The following is a 14,411-nucleotide window of genomic DNA, read 5'->3' on the forward strand; positions in this document are numbered from 1 at the left end:
GTGCTGACACAGGCAGGGGAGAACCCTGAGCATGCAGCATTAACCTGAGGTGGGGCCGTCAGCTCAACTGCCGCCATCGGAGTCTGTGCAGGGACCCGAATGGCGACAGTAGGACGACTCGGTCGGATTCCGCACGGTTATTCCCCGCCAATGGTGAAGTCTGAGACCTTGTGCAGTACGAACAAAATCTCCACTTCCGCCTTTGGCCCCTCACCTCCCTCCGAACATCTCACTGCAGAGTTTCTGACCAGATCCACAGTTTCAACAACAATCAAATCTGTGCCTAACGACAAAAAGGCTACATGTTCTAATGGTTCCCCCTCTCCCTTAGGAAGGATGGATTCCTTCTCCAGCCCTAGAGGTCACTTCTCCGCTCTCTTGGCAATTCATCTTGGGTTTTTCTGCCCCAATGTTTCAGGTGTGGACCATTCTTCCTTGGGGCCTGAGAACTACATTACCCAGAAGCGTTGCGCTACGGAGCAGTGACGTTTATCCAATGAAAATACACAAAGGAAGCGTTTCCGGGGAGGGGCTCCCGGTGTCTTCCTGGCGGACATTTTGATTTCTCTCAAGTCTGTGGAGCCGGAAGGAAGGTCTGAGCGTGCGATTTTGGGAGGCTTGTTACAGGCCGAGAGAGCGCAAGGGGCGTCTTCGAAGGCACTGCATAGGGGACGGCGTAAGAGCTGGGGACACTGCCGCCTGCAGGGTGTGTCCGCGCCAAGTCCGACCTGACCAGTGGATGGTCGCCGCACCGCTCTGTGAAGGAAGCTCTGATGGCGGTGCCTGCCCTGAAGGACCCCGGTCAGGTAAGTGCAGTGAGTTCCGTGTTCTTCGCTGCCCGTTTCCCCACCAGAATGTGAATACCCCAGGTGAGCAGGTTCCCGCTCACGTTGTTTGTGGCCTTAAAATATGTACAACTCAGAAGTTGAGGTATGTTTTATTCCGTGTGGATTTTTAGGATTTCCAGCTCAAGAAACATCTCAAGAAACCCAGGGAGGTGAAGGGAGAAACTGTTGCAGGAAGGGGGACCCCCTCCAGGGCCCGAAAGTGGGCTCTGTGTAACACTCGGAAGTGAACTGTTCGAGGAGACACTCGTGCTGGCAAAGCAAGAGATTTTATTGGGGAGGGGCTCTGGGTCAGAGAGCAGTAGGGTAAGGGAACCCAGGAGAACTGCTCTGCCACGTGCGTTGCAGTCTGGAGTTTTATGGTGAGGGGATTAGCTTTAGTTGTCTTCAGCCAGTCATTCTGACTGAGAGTCCTTCTGGGTGGTGCACACCTTGTTCAGCCAAGATGGATGCCAGTGAGGAGGATTCTGGGAGATGGTTGGACACCTGGTGTCACTTTTTTACCTTTCCTGATCTATCCCTGTTGGTGGTGGCTTATTAGTTCCAGTGTTCCTTACCAGGACCTCCTGTTGTAAAACAACTCATGCAAATAGTTACTATGGTACCTGGCCAGGGCAGGTGATTTCAGTCAGTGTGCTTTCCCTAACAAAGCCAGCATATATATAGGTTTTGCAACAAAGGGCAGGTGTTTGAACATCAAAAGATTATTGTTAAGGAAAGTCAGATAACCCAAGTTAAAGAATTAAGCACTTTTCTGTGTATGGAAAGATGTGAGAGTCTGGGTTCACTGAAACCATTTCTGTCGTGGCAGTCTGAGCTCTAGTGGAAGAAGAATTTCCAGACACAAAGCATTTTAGACTAGAGCGAATTTACTGAGAACAAGAGGAGAGGTAGAGAGGAGTGCTGAAAAGACAGAGGGCAGACTTCCCAACTGACCAGGGAGAGCTGCCAGGACACTGTTGGAACAGCGGGTGGCTCAAGGGCTTGTCGACTATAGCCTCAAGGAAAAGAAAATCCCTGTGAACAGGGGTGATGTTAGGTCAGTAGTCAGGATTCTGTATATTATGTCATTTGGAGGCTGGATCTGGCTGGTTAGGAACAGAACGGCTCATAACAAACATGACAGTGGTTGCTCTGGAGCTTGGCTAATTGTGGAGATATTGTCCTGTCATCTCAGTATAGGGCTCCACAACTCCTTTGATATGCACCTCTGGTATCTGGGGCCAGTATCCTGTGTTTTCATATCCTGAGTTTCTCAGGACTCAAGGAGTGACTGTAGTCTGCTGGCTGCTAAATGGCAGGTATTCTCCTTCCTGAATTCCCTTAGGGCTCACTGGCTCACACTGGAGGGCTGCAATCACTGATCACTGTGACATCGTTTTTGTATACCGATATGGCAGGAAATGTCCCATTTTTCACACTTTATCTCATATGCCTGACCCAGCCGCAGTGAGGCCTTAAGGGGTGGTGTCCCTCTTTCTGACCGCAGGTGTAATGTGGTGTGGGTGAGGCTTGGAGATGCAACTGAACCAGCAACATTGGGGAACCTGGAGTCCATCGTGTTCAAAAAAACAAAGTTTGAGGCCAGGCTGCAAGTGGAGTGGCAGATGAGGGGTTGTACCTTTCTTCTTAGGGCACTGGGAGTGCTGGAGAGTCTTGAGTTAAGGAAGCACCTGATCTCTGGGCTTTTAAAAGTTCTCCAAGGCCTGTTCAGTGGAAGAAAAGTCTGTAGGGGTTGATGAGGATTTGAGCAATGGAAAGTATGGCTTCTCAGAGTTCACAGCTGATGAAAGGTAGTACTGAGGATGGAGTCATACAGTAGATGTTAGCCAGTCAGCCTGAGGTTATCTGGCTATGGTAGCAGGCAGCTGCCCTGGCAAGTCCTGAGCCCCTGGAGCACTGCCCTGGTCACTTTCCTCTGTGGTCTGCATGTTCCCACAGATTCCCACAGCTGCAGAAGAACATTTAGTAAATGGAGGTTGTCCCAGTCCCTTACTTGTGCCCACTCTCATGTACACATTTTCTGTATTTGAGGAGGGTCTTGGGGCTCTTAACCTGCCATTTTCCCAACACTTCGGTTTGGGGACCTTGGCAACCCTGTGCCTGGGGTAGTGAGTGCACACTGGTTCTATGGAGGAATTAATGGAACATTGAAACCCATACCAGTATGTCGAAGTGCTTTGAGGTAAGGCTAAGCTGGTTAAGGTAAGTGCAGGTCTTTTTTTTCTGGTGGGAATAAACAACAGGGAAGAGCAGAATTTCAGCTTGAAATTAAATGCCTGTGTGTTCCAGAGGCAACAGGAAGTTCAGATCAGAGGAGGGAGTTTTTCTTCCCCAGGTATCAGGAGACTCCATCAGGTTGGACAGTAGGGAAGATGTGTGAGAAAATGGAAAATGTGAGACTGTTCATGATTTTATTTGTCCCTGTTACACCAGAGCCTTGTGACCTTTGAGGATGTGGCCGTGTACTTCTCCCAGGAAGAATGGTGTCTTCTTGATGAGGCTCAGATACAACTGTACCTTGATGTCATGTTGGAGAACTTTGCGCTTGTATGCATGCTGGGTAAGGCCCCACTCCCTCCTCTATCCTCTTGAGCTAGGCTCTGCCTTTCTTCTTTTCCCCAGGGAGAGCTCTGTCTTTCTTACATGTGGACCGTGGTTACTATGTATCTGATATTTATTTGTGCCTGTCTGTACAGAAGTGTTGTCACTGACATGGGCACTACTAAACAGATGGTGAGCTATTCTTCCCACAACCTTTTTCAAGGTTCCAGTTTCCCTACATACATGCCTGCAGCTTTAATTTTTGTCTTTTGATGATTACGATCTAATGGATGTGTAGTGGTATATCTTTACCATTTCCATTGCATTTCACTTATGGTGTGCTTATTGGCCATTTCTATATCTTTTTTTTTTTTTTTTGGTCCAAGCCATGTTGACTTTTGGGATCTTAGTTCTCTGACCAGGGATTGAACCTGGGCCTAATGGCTGTGAATGTGTAGAGTCTTAACCACTCTACAGTCAGGGAATTTCCGTGTATATCTTTCAAAAATATCTATTCAGGCCCTTTTCCCATTTTTTTCACCAGATTGGTTTTTAGTTGTTGAGTTCTAGGCTTCATCCATATGTTCTGGATATTAATTCCTTGTTGTACTCTGTGGTTGCTTTTTTACTATGTTTATAGTTCCCTGTGATGTGCAGTAAGTCAGTTTTTTCCTTTTCCCCCATACCTTTCTTGAGGTATAATTGACAGATGACATTATATTAAAGGTATGAAGCAAACAAAAATGCCTTTTTTTTTTTTTGAGGTTCAGTATCTCGTTTATTCTTTTGTTGCATGTGCTTTTGTTGTCATAGACAAGAAATCATGCCCAAATCCAACATTTTGAAGCTTTTGCCCTTTGTACATGTCTTGGTAGATTTATAACTAGATACCACTTTCTTTTTCTCTTTTTTTTGTACTAATGTACATGGTATTTAGTTTTTAGCCTCAAATTTCAGTTTCTTGTGGGGCTGGTATGTAGGTCAGTGATTGGTTTTTGTATTGTAACTTTGTATCCTGAAAACTTTGTTTTTTTTTTAGTGAAAGCAGGCTTATTTACAGAGATGGACCCAGAATGTGGGCCATCTCAGAAGGCAAGAGTGGCCTGTAATTACTTTTTGTTCTAGGATATTTTTGGCAGGGTGTCTATATTTGGTGTTTTCGACATACCTGATCATGTCATCTGAGAGTGAAGACAATTTTACTTCCTTCCCAATAAGTATACCTTTTCCTAATTAAACTAAAAAGCTTCTAAACAGCAAAAGAAGCTCAACAAAATCAAAGGGTAACCTACCTAATGGGAAAAAATATTTGCAAGCATATATTTAAGGGGTAAATATTCCAAAATATAAGAACTTACACAACTGGATACCAATCTTTTAAGTATTGATAGGTTAACTGACTTTGAAGTGTTAAACCAGTTTCACTTGCTCACTTGGTCATGGTATATAATTCTTTTTATATAGTTTTTTAATCGATTTTTAAAAGTTGTTAAGTTTTTTGTGTCTATGTTCATGAGAGATATTATTCTATAGTTTTCTTTTAATGTTTTTGGTTTGGTATTAAAGTAATACTGGCCTCAAAGAATGAGTTGGGAGCTATTCCCTTTGTTTCTATCTTCTGAAAGAGATTGTAGAGAATTGTATAATACATTCTCTCATTACATGTTTGGAAGAATTTTCTTTTTGGCCACACTGCATAGCATGATAAATCTTAGGCCCTGACCAGGAATTGAATGCATGCCCCAGGCAGTGGAAGCCCAGAGCTTAACCATTGGAACCCCAGTGAGGCCCCCTGATTCATTTTCTTTAATTGACGCAGACCTATTCAGATTATCTGTTGTGTGAGTTTTGGTAGACTATCTTTCAGGGAATTGATCCCTTGCATCTGGGTGATCAAATTCATGGGGTTGAAGATTGCTCATATTTTTCATTATTATTCTTTTAATCTCCATGGTATCTACAGTGATGTTTTATTTTGAATTTTTTGTGTTATTAATTTGTGTTCTCTGTTTTTATCCTCATGAGCCTGTTTCAACTGCTGTGAACATAGGAGTCTATATCTTTTTGAATTAAAATTTTTGGCTGGATATATGCCCAGGAGTTAAACTGCTGGATCATGGCAACATTACTTTTAACTTTTTGAGGAACATCTATACTGTTTTTCATAATGGCTGCACCAACAGCATTTGTTATTTGTAGACTTTTGTTTTTAATATGTGTGTATGTAACTATTTGGCTGTTCTGGGTCTTAATTGGGACACCTGGGAGCTTTTAGGTGCTACATGCAAACTCTTATCTCGAGCTTGTGGAATCTTAATTCCCTAACCAGGGATGGGATCTGGGCCCCCTGCATTGAGAGCATGAAGTTTTCTTTTCTTTTCTTTTTTTTTTTTTTTTTTTTGGTAAGCAAGGAAGCATGGAGTCTTAGCCATTGGACCACCAGGGACGCCCCTCTAGACTTCTTAATAATGGCATTCTGTCTGGTGTGAGGTGGTACCTCATTGTAGTTTTGATTTGCATTTCTTTCTTTCATTTTTCTCTTTGCTTTTCAGTTTTGGAAGTTTCTACACAGAGAACATCAAGCACAGAGATTCTTTCCTCAGCTGTGTCCAGTATATCAATAAGCCCATCATATTCATTCTTCATGTCTATTATAGTCTTTTTGACTTCTAGAATTTTGTGTTCTTTCTTTGAATTTCCGTTTCTCAAATGTCCAAGTCTTTGTGACCTCATGAACTGCAGCATGCCAGACTTCTTGTCCTTCAGTTCAGTTCAGTGACTCAGTCATGTCTGACTCTTTGCGACCCCATGAATCACAGCACACCAGGCCTCCCTGTCCACCACCAACTCCTGGAGTTCACTTGGACTCATGTCCATCAAGTCAGTGATGCCATCCAGCCATCTCATCCTTTGTCGTCCCCTTCTCCTCCTGCCCCCAATCCCTCGCAGCGTCAGTTTTTTCCAATGAGTCAACTCTTCGCATGAGGTGGCCAAAGTTTCAGCTTTAGCTTCAGTCCTTCCAAAGAACACCCAGGGTTGATCTCCTTCAGAATGGACTGGTTGGATCTCCTTGCAGTGCAAGTGACTCTCAAGAGTCTTCTCCAGCACCACAGTTCAAACACATCAATTCTTTGGTGCTCAGCCTTCTTCACAGTCCAACTCTCACATCCATACATGACCACAGGAGAAACCCTAGCCTTGACTAGACGGACCTTAGTCGGCAAAGTAATGTCGCTGCTTTTGAGTATGCTATCTAGGTTGGTCATAACTTTTCTTCCAAGGAGTAAGCGTCTTTTAATTTCATAGCTGCAGTCACCATCTGCAGTGATTTTGGAGCCTCCAGAAATAAAGTCTGACACTGTTTCTACTGTTTCCCCATCTATTTCCCATGAAGTGATGGGACCGGATGCCATGATCTTCATTTTCTGAATGTTGAGCTTTAAGGCAACTTTTTCACTCTCCTCTTTCACTTTCATCAAGAGGCTTTTTAGTTCCTCTTCACTTGTCCCAAACTCCCAACTCTACCAAACATTAATCAGCATATATATCAAACTTGTTTTGTATTTCCAGTGTGATGAATGTGTTGGTAAGATGTGGAGAAGGGAAGCCTGCACAGTACAGGAAGCATTCATAGCATGTTTACTTAGCAGTCTTTTAATGAGCTTGTGTGTCTGGCCTGTGAAGTTCACAAGTTACTTTCAGTTTATTTTCCTTCCATTAGGTGGGACAGCCATGTGTAGAGAGGGCTGGAATTGAGCATGTTTTTCTTGTCAGTTACCTTATTAAGAAGGACAGAATGTTCTGGCTATTTTATTTGTCTGATCTTTATCATTTCCTTTTTCATAATGCTTTGTCTATTTAACACGTGTTTTGTTGTTGTTTTTTGTAGTTCATCAAGTTGTAAAGATTATGATATTTCTCTTTTTAATATTAGCATTTATTGCTGTAAATTTTCTGCTTAGTACTGCCTTTGCTGAATCCTGTAGTTTTAGTGTGTGGCGTTTTGTTTACATTGGTCTCTTAAATATTTTCTGATTTCCCTTGTGATTATTTTCTTGAACCTATTTATTTCCAGAAATTTGTGGATATTTCAGTTTTCCATATGCCATGTTATGGATCTTAATTCTGTTGTGGTTAGAGAGGATAGTTGGTATAAACTTTATCTAATTACATCTATTTTTCCTATCCATTACTGAGAGTAGAGTATTGAAATTTCCAAATATTATTGTAGAACTGTCTGTTTCTCCTCTTGATTGTCAGTTTTTGCTTCATGTATTTCAGTGATCTACTATTGAGTGTGTGACTATTTATACTTATTGCATCATCTTACACTGAATTCCCAAAATGTATGTCCTTTGTAGTCTTTTTAGATTTAAAATCCTTATTGTTTGGTATGACTTATAGCTACTCCTGTGTGCTTTTTGTTACTATTTGCACAAAATATCTTTATCTACCTTTCAATTTCAACTTGTGTTTTGTCGACAGCATACAGTTGTTGTTGTCATCGTCGTCTTGGATTGTGCCACACAGCCTGTGAATTCTTCCTTCCATGATCAGGGATTGAACCCATGCCCTCAGCAGTAAAACTGCGGAATCCTAACCATTGGACTGCCAGGGAGTTTCCTGGATTGTTTTTTTGAATCTATTCTGCCAGTCTCTGTTTTGCTCTGAGAGGTTAATCTATTTACTTTAGAGCAATTATTGATGAGAGATTATTTTTTTCATCTTGCTCTTTGTTTTCTGTATAAGCCTTGGAGCTTTGTCATTCCTTCCTTTTTGTTATTTTCTCTTTTTGTGTTTAGTTGATTTTTTTTTTTTGTAGTGAAATATCTTAATTCCCTTTTCATTTCCTTTGTGTACATTATAAAACTTCTTTTTTTTTTTTGTATTTACCATGGGGATTACATTTAATATCCTAAAGCTAGAGCATACTAATTTTAATTTATACCAGCTTACCATCAATAACATTTTAAGAATTTCTGGGAATTCCCTAGTGGTCCAGTGGTTAGGACTCTGCAGTCTCACTGCCATGGGCCTGGGTTCAATCCATGGTCTGGAACTAAAATACTAAGAGCTGTGCTGGCAGGCCAAAAAACAAATCTTTTTGCTGCTTCTATAAAGCTTTATCTTTATCATTTTACTCCTTAGTGTCTTTTCGGTTCAATCTGAAGGACTCCCTTTAGCATTTCTTAAACTTCCGCATCTTTTGTTTACCTGAGAATATGCTAATTTCTCCTTCATTTTTGAAAGAATCTTGGTTGGCAGATTTTTTTCCTTCAGCCATCTGAACATATCAGCCCACTGTCTTCTGGCCTTCTCAGGTTTCCCATGTTGTTTGTTGTTCTCAGGTTTTCTAATGATGTTGTTTGAGACCCCTTGTCTGTGATGAGTCACTTCTCTCACTGATTTCAAGATTCTCTGAGTTTCAGCAGTTTGATTATAATGTGCCACAATGTGGGTCTTCTTGTTTATTCTGCTTGAAGTTCATTTATGTTCTTGGATGTTTACGTTCATATCTTGCCTCAAATCTAGGATGTTTTTCTGCATTGAATTTCTCTAGTGATTTTTTTTCACTACAGCAGCTGTACTTTTCAGCTCCCAAGTTTCTTTTTTTAAAAATACTTACTATCAAAAAAAAAAAAAAAAGGCAAAACAACTTGCTGTATCTTTATTGTTCCATTTTGTTGAGGCAGCTTAAAATTTTGGGGGGGGTTCATTTGTTTACCAATTTGAACATCTTTTTCAGACAGATCTTTTTCTAGTCACTATAGGCTCTACTGGTGGCACAGACAGTAAAGAATCCACCTGCAATGCAGGAGACCTGGGTTTGATCCCTGGGTTAGAAAGATCCCCTGGAGGAGAGTGTGGCAACCCACTCCAGTATTCTTGCCCGGAGAATCCCCATGGACATAGGCGCCTGGCAGGCTACAGTCCATAGGGTTGCAAAGAGTTGGACATGAGTGAGCAACTAAGCACGGTTACCATCTATTCTTTTTGTACCTTTTCATAAGGTACAGCGGCTGTTGATTGTTATTGTCCTTTCCTTCTTTGTACGCCTTGTGGGTTTTTGTTGTTGAAAACTGAACATTGGCATATTATGATTGTAACTCTGGAAATACTGTGCTTGCCATTAACCAGGGTTTGCTGGGGGGAGGGGGGGTTCTCCTTGTTTTTGATGTTTTTAGGGTGTCTCTTTCCTGTATATTGACATGAGATGTAAACTGACAGGCTTTTCAGTATGCCTTTCCTTGGGGGTGCACCATGACTTAAAATTCCACAATATAAGTGGTTGTCTTTTATGATTTCCTTTATTATTATTCATTTCTTGTCTGTGCGGGGTCTTTGTTGATACATAGGCTTTTCTCTAGTTGTTGTGAGCAGGGGCTACGCTCTAGTAGTGCACGGGCTTCTCATTGCTCTGGCTTCTCTTGTTGCAGAGCACGAGCTCAAGGGTATGTGGGCTTCAGTAATTGTGGCACATGGGCTCAGTAGTTGTGGCTCCCAGGCTCTAGAGCACAGGCTCAGTAGTTGTGGCACATGCACATAGTTGCTCCACAGCATGTGGGATCTTCCCAGATGGGAGGTTAAACCTGTGTCTCCTGCACTGACAGGCAGATTCTTCACCACTGAGCCACCAGGGAAGACCAGTTTTTGCTTTTGATTGCCTTAGTCCTCAAATGTTTCACTCTCAAAAGGGAAAAACAGAAAAATGAAGAACAGGATGTGAGACACTGGCCCTTAAAATCTTCAGCCAGAGGGGGAAGAGATTTGTGTATCAGTGGTACCATTTACAGCAATGGGTGTCCTCCTCCGTATTACTCACATGCATTCAGGAGCAGCAGCCAGCAGTCAGGCTATAGATCACTGACATTTGGAGGACTAACTAGGTCCTTATTTTCCATGCTGGCTCATGAAAAGTATGTGCAGTCTGCTCTAGAAACATGTACACAGTAGCCTGCCATGGCACTTTGGGTTGAGGAATGGGTAGCTCCAGAGGCTAAGAACTGAACTTGACTGAAATAAATTTAACTTGGGAAACTGCAGATCTTCAATAGATTCGAGTTCCAAGAGCTACCATTGGATTCTGTCAGCACAGTTACTGTTAAGGTGAGGAGATGGAATCCTAACATTTTGTATACCATCTGCTGCACATCCTTTCATCTGGTTCCATCAGAGCATCTTTTGCAGTATTTAAATATTGTCCCTGTTTGTGTGCTGAGTTCTTCTGGGCTGGTGTTGGTCACTCACCTGACCTGCTCTTCTATTAAGAGTTGTATCATTTGCCTTCCATGTAGTTGTTGAACTGAGAGTGGACAGTCCTTCATGATTTGCAGGATGGACATGATTCTGGTCTCAGCACAAAGCACTCTCAGGCAGCCTGGCCAAGTTGAACGGCAGCTGGGATAGCTTCATGTCAGGTCTGTGTTCAAGTCATTCCAGGAATCCACCCTGTTTGACTGGTGCCTTTAGTGTGATTGCCAGTAGCCACAAGTCATTTCTATAGACTTTTCTTCATTCTTGACACTACCAGCTTACAATTTTTTCTACTTCTCACTATTTATTTATCCATTTATTTTAATTTTGGCTGGATCTTCATTGCTTTGCAAAGGCTGTCTATAGTTGTGGTGAGTGGGGGCTACTGTTTGTCGTGGTAGGCGGGCTTCTCATTGTGGTGGCTTCTCTCATTGCAGAGCATGGGCTCTAGGCCTGCAAGCTTCAGTAGTTGTAGCACACAAGCTCAGTAGCTGTGCATGGTATTGGTTGCTCCACAGCACGTGAAATCATTGCAGACCCAGCCTCGAATCCATGTCCCTTCAATTGGCAGCTGGATTCTTACCCAGTGTGGCACCAGGGAAGTCCTACTTCTCATTTTTATTCTGACTCCAGCCTGGGATTCCCTACTGCCTCTCTAAACCATTTATTTTATTGGTCTTCACAGTGTTTTCTCCAGAGTATTTTCTGACACTGTTTATGTCCTGAAACACAGGAGTATCCCTTAATATTCCTTAAACACCAGATACCTGTTCCAGTCAGATTTTCTGAGGCCTGGACATACAGTTCTGCAGAGAAAAGGTCACTAGCAGTTGTGGTCCAGGCAGAAGCTACTGATAAGAGTGAACTGTAGAAAAGGCCTTTCACCCTTGCTCCATACCCAATCCTTGTGTCCTGTGTTTGCTGAGACCTCATCTGTTCTGTAACCTTAAAGCCCTGTAACACAGAGCAGCTGCTTCCTCAGTCTGACCCCAACTCCATTTCCTGAACACAGTCTGTGGACTTGTTCTTTCAAATGTCAGATGTACAGTTGTAACGGTGGCATTTCCCTGTACTAAACTCAATATGGACTTCACTATTGTTTTCAGGTTCTTGGCCTGGAGTTGGGGATGAAGAGACACCTTTTGAACAGAGCAAATCTGCAGGAGTGTCACAGATTGGGACTCCCAGGACAGATTCGTCTGCTGAGAAAGTCCAGCCCTGTAAGATATGCATCCTGGTCTTGAAAAACATTTTGCACTTGACTGAAGAGCAGGGAACAAATTGTGGACAGAAAGCAAACACATGTGGGGCACATGGAAAACAGTTCTGTTTCACTGCAGACATTCAGCAGCACCAGAAGCAGCACATGAGAGAGACTCTTTTACAACATATTACGGGGAAACTCTCATTTTTGAAGAGCTGCACAATGCATGCATCAGGAAGTCTCTCCCCATACAGTGAGATTGGGAAAGAATTCGTGGCCAACATGGGAATTCAGCCACAGGCCCAAAACACCAGGAATCAACAGAACAGCAGTAAGGACTGTGAAGCTGCTGTTCACAGTGGAAAAAGTCATCAGAGCTCGGGAGAAGGCAAGAAAGCCTCCAGCCGCACAGACGTACTTGTTCAAGATGAGAGAATCCTCACTAGTGAACGGTCTTGTGAGTTCACAGGTGGCACTCAGAAAAGTAACCATGTTCAGCACCAGAAAGGTCACATTAGAGAAAGGTCTTCCGAGTGCACTGAATGTGGGAAATCCTTTGGCCAAAGAAAGTATCTCAGGATTCATAGGCGAATCCACACTGGAGAAAGGCCCTATCAGTGCAAGAAATGTGATAAATCTTTTACCTATAAGAACCGTTTCATTGGACATCAGAGAATTCATACCGGAGAAAGGCCATATGAATGCACTCAATGTGGAAAATGTTTTACCCATCAATCCTCTTTCTATGTACATCAAAGAATTCACACTGGAGAAAGGCCTTATAAGTGCAATGAATGTGGGAAATCTTTTATCAACAACTCCAATTTCCATAGACATCAGAGAATTCACAAAGGAGAAAGGCCTTATACCTGTAATGTATGTGGGAAATCTTTTATAACTCTGGCTGGCATCCGATATCATCAGAAAGTTCACAACAGGGAAGTGCTGTATAAGGGCAGTGACTATGGGACATCCTTTAATCAAATGCACCACCTCAGTTCCAGTAGGAAAATCCACACTGGAGAAAGGCCCTATGAGTGCAGTGAATGTGGGAAATCTTTTACTGCTAGCTCTAGCCTTTGGTATCATCAGAGAATTCACAGTGGAGAAAAGCCTCATGAGTGCAGTGAATGTGGGAAATCTTTCATTGTTAGGTTGAGCCTTCGTAATCATCAGAGAGTTCACACTGAAGAAAGGCCTTATAAGTGCAGTGAATGTGGAAAATGCTTTACTAGCAGTTCGAGCCTTCTTCGTCATCGGAGAGTTCACAACGGAGAAAGGCCTTATGAGTGCAGTGAATGTGGGAAATCTTTTACTGCTAGCTATGGCCTTCGGTATCATCAGAGAGTTCACAGTGGAGAAAAACCTTATAAGTGCAGTGAATGTGGGAAATCTTTTACTGCTAGCTCTAGCCTTCGGTATCACCAGAGAGTTCACAGTGGAGAAAAACCTTATGAGTGCAATGAATGTGGGAAATCTTTTACTGCTAGCTATGGCCTTCGGTATCATCAGAAAGTTCACCATTGAGAAAAACTTTGAGTTCAGTGAATGTGGGAAATCTTCTACTGCTAGCTCTGGCCTTTGGTATCATCAGAGTTAACAGTGGAGAAAGGACTTACGAGTGCAGTAAATGTGGGAAATCTTTTTATTAATAAGTCCAGTCTTCTTGATCATCAGAGAATTCACACTAGAGAAAGGCCTTTTGAGTGCAGTGAATGTGGAGAATCTTAATAGTAGATCAGTTCTATTTGGTTATCAGAGTTCACACTGGAGAAGGGGCCTTACGAATGCAGCTAATGAGGAGAGCACTAGCGTTGGAGTCGGGGGTCATAACAGCGTGGGAGGACATAAGTACCGTCATCAGGCAGCAAATGGACCGTTTCTAGGGAGGGATTTGAGGCACAGAGGATGAGTTTTCTAATTATTACCTCCCAGCAATGGACAGATATTTGGGATTCAATGTCAGGTTGCCTATTTTCAGGACAAGAGGAGTCTGGTCACTGTGATCCTCTTTCCCTTCCAATCCAGCTTTGGGAACTCAAAGAATACCTAATCCATCCTCTTTCCCTGCCCCCCCTCCTCAAGAGTCCTGCTCATACACTGTACTCCATGCTAAGTGGTCATGACTATCCACTGGAAAGCAACATTTGTGGTTTTCCTGTGAATGAATGATCCCATTATCTACCTGGTAATGCTCTGTTCCCAGCACCTCCATGCCACAGCATTGCACTGGGTTTAGGGCAGCCAAGAGTGGAGAAGAGACTTGTATGATACTGTATGTTATCTCTTATGTGCAACTTAAAAACAATACAAAAGAATACACATGCAAAACAGAAACAAACTCAGGTTTAGGGGCTTCACTGGTGGCTCACTGATAAAAGAACCTGCCTGTCAGTGCAGGAGATGTGGGTTCAATCCTGGGTCAGGGTGATCCTTTGGAGGAGGAAATGGCAACCCACTCCAGTATTCTTGCCTAGAGAATCCCATGGACAGGGGAGCCTGGCAGGCTACAGTCCATGGGGTCTCAAAGAGCTGGACATGACTTAGCAACTACACTGATATAG

The 14,411-nt window shown here is 42.9% G+C and overlaps 1 protein-coding gene across 1 annotated transcript; it reads left to right on the forward strand.

Moving 5' to 3' along the window:
- The first annotated feature begins 764 nt into the window (after window positions 1-764).
- Window positions 765-13,374, forward strand: LOC138097110 (zinc finger protein 211-like). Its single transcript, XM_068993350.1, has 3 exons — window positions 765-806; window positions 3,282-3,408; window positions 11,750-13,374. Exons 1-3 carry the CDS (start codon window positions 774-776, stop codon window positions 13,372-13,374), a joined length of 1,785 nt encoding a protein of 594 aa, XP_068849451.1. The 5' UTR covers window positions 765-773.
- Window positions 13,375-14,411: the final 1,037 nt, after the last annotated feature.

Source organism: Capricornis sumatraensis, chromosome 20 (assembly GCF_032405125.1).
Source record: "Capricornis sumatraensis isolate serow.1 chromosome 20, serow.2, whole genome shotgun sequence".
Taxonomy (NCBI): Eukaryota; Metazoa; Chordata; class Mammalia; order Artiodactyla; family Bovidae; genus Capricornis; species Capricornis sumatraensis.